General features: G+C 54.1%; 2 protein-coding genes across 4 annotated transcripts in view; both read right to left on the reverse strand.

Annotated features, from left to right (window-relative positions):
* Positions 1-1,337, reverse strand: part of ttc19 (tetratricopeptide repeat domain 19) — a gene marked incomplete at its 3' end in the record, with an annotated part of 5,161 nt that extends 3,824 nt beyond the window's left edge. Inside the window, exons 1-2 of the mRNA XM_017303335.1 lie at positions 571-1,337; positions 287-417 (exon numbers count right to left, since the gene is read on the reverse strand). Of these exons, the coding sequence (XP_017158824.1) occupies positions 287-417; positions 571-644 (205 nt within the window). The remainder of the gene's footprint in view (positions 1-286; positions 418-570) is intronic.
* Positions 1,338-1,431: 94 nt separating this feature from the next.
* LOC103460483 (gastrula zinc finger protein XlCGF52.1-like) overlaps positions 1,432-5,928 on the reverse strand; it is a 32,352-nt gene continuing 27,855 nt past the window's right edge. The window contains exons 3-6 of one of the 3 annotated variants that reach the window (XM_008402669.2): positions 5,662-5,795; positions 4,755-5,565; positions 3,511-3,658; positions 1,432-3,356 (exon numbers count right to left, since the gene is read on the reverse strand). In XM_008402669.2, the coding sequence (XP_008400891.1) occupies positions 2,032-3,356; positions 3,511-3,658; positions 4,755-4,778 (1,497 nt within the window). In that variant the 5' untranslated portion in view covers positions 4,779-5,565; positions 5,662-5,795 and the 3' untranslated portion in view covers positions 1,432-2,031. The other 2 variants (XM_017303342.1, XM_017303343.1) reach the window with 2 other exon arrangements.

The raw sequence follows: 5,928 nt of genomic DNA on the forward strand, positions 1-5,928 counted from the left end.
AGAGACAGGCAGGTCAGAGGTCAGCAGAGACAGACAGGTCAGCAGAGACAGGCAGGTCAGAGGTCAGCAGAGAGAGACAGGTCAGAGGTCAGCAGAGAGACAGACAGGTCAGAGGTCAGCAGAGAGAGACAGGTCAGAGGTCAGCAGAGACAGACAGGTCAGCAGAGACAGACAGGTCAGAGGTCAGCAGAGAGACAGACAGGTCAGAGGTCAGCAGAGACAGACAGGTCAGAGGTGAATCCCACCTGTCTGTCTCATTCCCAGGTTTCTGACAGACTGAACATACCGACTGCCGCCCACAGACCTCCTCCTCTTCTTCGGTGGTATTTTGTGCCGTCTTGACGTCTGTTTTGTGCTTCCCAGCATGCTGCGCGGCGTCCCGCCTCAGGGACAACCCGAGCAGAGGTCAAAGGCCACCTGTAGGGGCGGTAAGCTGTTAATGCAGACGGTCCAGGTGAGCCCAGGTTCCCTGCGGTGGATGAGGTATTGATACGTCATCAATATTAATAAATGCTAGAGCCAATCAGAAACCGCCATGAGGACAAGCTGCTGACGTTGGTCGGTACTGACCTGACCCCTCCAGAACATCTGGGCCGGCTCAGAGTTCGGCTGAGGACGGCTCGGAGCGCACAAGAGGCCGCCATCTTTACTATTTACATAATGAACGGAAGTCATGAAGTGAAATGCCGCACCTTCAAAATAAAAGCCTGGAAATCTACATTTCCGCTGATTTTCAGCAAATATAATAAAAAAATAATTGTTTTCTTCTTCCGAACTGATTTTAGTTCCTTTGGGTAACATTTCTGAAAACAGAACCCATCAGAACCAGAGGCAGACATCCAAAATGGAGACGTGAGTGAGTGTGCTGCGAGCGTCATAATTCATGTGAAGAATGCAGGGCGAGTGGAGAGAAAACACAAGATTATTAAAGTATTTATGTTTCTTTTTTATTGATTTTAGATTAGTTACAACACAACAAAAGAGAAACTCGTGCCGCTTCACACATACACACACAAAAGAAAAACAAAATACCCGACATGGAGAAACGAGGCGTCAGTCTCCTCCAGTCCACGTCACCGCATGGCCATCAAGAGAAGAGGGGAAACTAAACGAAACAAAAAAACTGGCAAGGATAAATAGAGCTGTGAAACAAAATAATAAAATACTTAAAGGGACCAAGCAGAAAAGACTCCAGAGGATCCAAGTGTCCGATTTGTGATTGAGATCATGAGATGATGACAGACATCTGAGTGAGCCGTTTTTACTGTGGGGACATTTGGTGAAGTCCACTGTACATTTATGAAACTTCTAAAGGAAAAAGGATTATATAAGATTTTAGTTTAAATAGAAGAGAAGAATCCTGTGGCTCTCACTGCAGCACAGCAGGTGGCGATAATACGGATTAAAACTCAAGAAGAAGAGAACCAGAGCCAGGAGGTTAGAGCAGGTTTATTTTGATTCTGAACCGAGTAGAATCATTAACCGGGTCAGAACCAGGCAAAACCCATCCTGGTTCTGAATGCTTTCAGCATGAAGAAGCAACTTTGACTGACCCGGTTCTGTCCAAGTCAGCAGTGAAGGTCAGGCCTGGAGCGGGTTCAACCTGCAGGTCCGGAACCAAACATGGTCTGAACCAGAGGTCCAAAATAAACCACATCAGGCTCAGCTGATCAGACCTGTGACCTCTGACCTTCCAGCTGTCGGTGGGAGCGTCTCTCTGGAAGACGGAACCAGGGAGACGTAATGGACCCAGAACAGAACCGGGTCCAAACATTCAAGATTTTTTAATCAGAGACCATGTTAGCAGCAGATACTGGCCCAACGGCCGGATTCCTGGTTCTGACCCGGTTCTTTTACATCTGCAGAACCAGGAATAAAGACCATGTCCGAGCTGAAGAGGAATCACTCCGACTCTTAATTCTGCCTGGTTCAGTCAAGTTGGTCCAGTTGGACCCGGGTTGGTCCAGTGTGTCCAGCTGAGGACTGCTACAGTGTGCTGACCTTCCTGGCGTTCTGCTCAGCAGAACCAGCTCACTGGGCCGGCCGGTGGTCCGTGAACCTCTTCAGGTGGAACCTCAGGACTCCTTTGGTCTTAAAGGTCTTGCCGCAGCTGCAGACATGCGGGCGCTCGCCGGTGTGGTCCAGCTGGTGCACGCGCAGCAGGGAGCTGGTGAAGAAGAACTCGCCGCAGGTTATGCAGTAGTGGTTCTTCTCGCCGGTGTGCGCGGCGCGCTGGTGGGTCAGCAGTGAGCCGGATGTGATGAAGGTCCGGCCGCAGTCGCGGCAGCCGAAGGGGCGCTCGCCGGTGTGGATCCTCTCGTGGGCCCTCCAGGAGTTGTGGTAGGAGAAGGCCTTGTCGCAGTAGGAGCACTGGTAGAGCTTCTCCTTGGTGTGGCTGAGCCGGTGCATCTTCAGGTAGTGAGCGATGGTGAAGCGCTTGCCGCAGTCGGCGCAGCTGAACGGCTTCTCGCCCAGGTGGAACAGCTTGATGTGAGAGTTGAGGTGGGACGACTGGGTGAACCTCTTGCCGCAGGTGGTGCAGAGGAAGGGCCGCTCGCCGGTGTGGGTGACCATGTGGGCCTTGAGGTGCGGCGCCTGTGTGAACCTCTTGCCGCACTCGGCACAGCCGTAGGGCTTGAGGCCCGTGTGCGTGCGGTCATGCAGCTTCAGGCCCTGCAGGCTGGAGAAGCACTTGCTGCATTCGGAGCAGCGGTACTCCCTCAGGTCCTGGTGGACGCGCTGGTGGCTGCGCAGGCCACCCAGCAGCTTGAAGCCTTTCCCGCAGGTGGGGCAGGTGTGCGGCTTCCTGCTGGAGTGGGTGGCCTGGTGGACTTTCAGGCTCTGAGGGTTGCTGAAAGTCTTGGAGCACTTGAGGCACGGCAGGCGCTTGGAGGTCTTGTGCGCTCGGCGGTGGAAGTTGAAGCCCTGGTACGAGACGAACATCTTGTCACAGACGTCGCAGTGGTAGGACCGCTCCCCCTGGTGGGCCTCCAGGTGCTCGTCCAGCTGGTTCTGCTGGCCAAAGCCGTCCCCACAGAACCAGCACTTGAAGGGCTTGGTCCCGGAGTGGGTCCGGTGGTGAGTCTTCCAGTCCCGCTTCAGGGCGAAGGTGCGGTCGCAGTAGGAGCAGCGGTAGGGCTCGCTGCGGCCGTGGACCTGCTGGTGCAGCACCAGGCTCATCAGGGTCGGGTAGGTCTTCCCACACTCCCAGCACTGGTTGGGGTTCTGGCCCCGGTGGGTCCACAGGTGGGCCTCCAGGTGGGCCGGCTTGTAGAAGCCCCGCTGGCACATGGGGCAGTACGTCATCCTCCTGCCGCTGTTGGTGGCGCGCCACGGCCGCAGCTCAGGGTGGTCATCTGAGGAGGAGCAGAGGTCAGAGGTTACGGACCTGAGCCGGTTCTGAGGAACCCTGCAGCTCCATCAGCCTCCGTCGTTCACATCCGACCATAAACCGACTCCACAGAACAGAAAGTCAGAAACAGAACCGAACTGACCCAACAGGAGCCTCACCCAGAGACAGGAAGTCCCGCCCCTCCAGCCACGCCCTGCAGTCAGTCAGCTTGACGCTCAGCTTCTTCAGGAGAGGGAAGCACCGGATCTCCACGTCATCGCCTGGTTCTGATTTGATCTGGACGCTGCAAAGTCCAGCAGCCGCATCCTGGAACAGAACCAGAACCTTCATCAGAACCAGAACTGAGGAGCTGTTGGATGTGATTGGTTGGCAGAAGTGAGGCTGAGGCCAGTTCCTAAAAAAACAGACGTCGTCCCTCCACCAAACTATACCTGACATCATGCGGTCAGACTGCTGCTCTAGAGTCAGTGACCTTTGACCCCAGCCTCAACTCCAGATGGTGTGTCCTCTTGCTGGGTCAGAGACGGTTCAGGTCCCTGGAACTAGTCTGGGGGGGTTCTGGTTCTGTTGGGTCGGTTCCTATGAAGCTTGACAACTAGCTGATGATCCTGGTTCTCAGAACCAGCCCGGGATCCTGCAGGTTTTAGTTCTCTCCATGGTTCAACTCGGCTGGAACCACCTCTGAACCGCATCTGGACCACCAGAACCAGACCAACAGTCTGGGTCTCATGGCTGGTTCCTATCCTAAAAGATCAGTTACAGAACCTGAGCAGAACCTGAACCAGTCGGGTCGGGCAGACTGACTGAATCGAACCCTGGATTAGTTGGTTCTGTTGATCCGGATGCTGACCGGAACCGGGCCAGTACCGATGGATCAACCATTCACACACCAGCTGCCGAACCGACCCGACTAACGGGGAGCTGGCAGCCAATCATGTCATCGCATGATGTAAACATGATCACACCTCGTTGTTTATGTGATGACGTCAGAGCCAGAACCTTCAAAAACAGCAGAACCTCTAAAGGATCTCAGGGGAACATTGGACCCAGAACCGGGTCAACAGAGCCGTGAAGCAGAGCACCGTGAGCAGCCGGCAGCTGCAGCTCCCACCAAACTCCATTCATTTTCCGGCTGTTTTTAGCTTCAGCTTCCAGCACTGAAAGGAGCTTCAGGTCCAGGTTCTGTTACTTGGTTCGGTGAAAGGTTCTGCTCTGGTTCCGTCGTGTATCTAAAGCGGTCGTGTGGTGGGAGCCAAGGTTAGGTAAAACCAAACTGGATCCAAAACCGAATCAATCAAAACTTATCTGCAGTTTTCTGAATGGAGTCTGGTGGAGCGGCTAGCTGCTAGCTCCTCCAGAGTTCTGACCTGGTCCGGTTCCGAGGTTCGAACCAGCTCCTTACCTGTGAAACCGGGTCGGTCTGCATCCCTCTGGGTCTGTGTTCTAACGATGAAAAAGAACCGAGTCCGGAGCCGATACTGGAGCAGTTCCGGGACAAAGGTCACACGCCCCCCTCCACCAGACTCCGGTCAGCTTTCAGCCGATTTAGGGTTCGGCTGCTCTCAGACTGAACAGAACCGGTTCTGACCCAACAGAATCAGAGAGCTCCCTTCCGGTATCCCCGGGTCTCCAGGTTCTGTTGAGCTCAGAACCAGCTGTGGTTCTGAAAGGTACAAACGAGTCAGAACTGGGTCCATTTAAAACCACAGGGGGCGCCATAGGCTTTGCTGGTCAACCTGGCAGAAACTGAGCAGCTTCTTCTTCTCTGGACAGAAGGCAGCAGCCCAGCAGCTGGAGTCGCCCCCCTCCCCAGCTTGTTGCTGATTCAACAGTTCTAACGGTCTCCAAGTCTCAAGTTCCTCCGTGGAGGCAGAACTGGATCCCACAGAAATGACGTTAAGACAGACTGGGAGATTTCATAAATGATGTTTATTCAGAAAATGTGACGTCACAGAACCAATCAGAACACGTTTCCAGGACCAGGGTTCTAACAGAACCGAGCTTCAACTCTTACAGGGGAAGGAAACCTTTTGGGTTTCAGGAGACCAGACCAGCAGCTCCAGAATCATCAGAGTAGAGCAGAACTGCTGACCCGGTTCGGTCCGATTCTGGAAGAGGAGCCAATCTGGGGGGAGAGAGTCATCAGCTGAGCCCTCAAAGCTGGCCTCCTATTGGCTCCCAGGGTCACATGATTTGCTTCAGTTTATTGTTGCCTAAATGGAAATTTGACATTTCAAACATAAAAAATGTTAATAAAAATGGGCATGCAAGCACCAATTATAAATGTATAAAATGGAATGATAACTCACTATTTTAGGGACAGAATCAGTTCTTCCATCTGCTGCCGTTTATCACAGGAAGCCTCCAGCCAGCAGGGGGCGCCGGAGCTCCAGATGGAAATCAGGCTGTCTGAGCCCAGGAAGCCTCCAGCCAGCAGGGGGCGCTGGACCCCAGATGGAAATCAGGCTGCTGAGCCCAGGAAGCCTCCAGCCAGCAGGGGGCGCCGGAGCCCCAGATGGAAATCAGGCTGCTGAGCCCAGGAAGCCTCCAGCCAGCAGGGGGCGCCGGAGCCCCAG

The sequence above is a fragment of the Poecilia reticulata genome, unplaced genomic scaffold (assembly GCF_000633615.1).
Source record: "Poecilia reticulata strain Guanapo unplaced genomic scaffold, Guppy_female_1.0+MT scaffold_249, whole genome shotgun sequence".
Taxonomy (NCBI): Eukaryota; Metazoa; Chordata; class Actinopteri; order Cyprinodontiformes; family Poeciliidae; genus Poecilia; species Poecilia reticulata.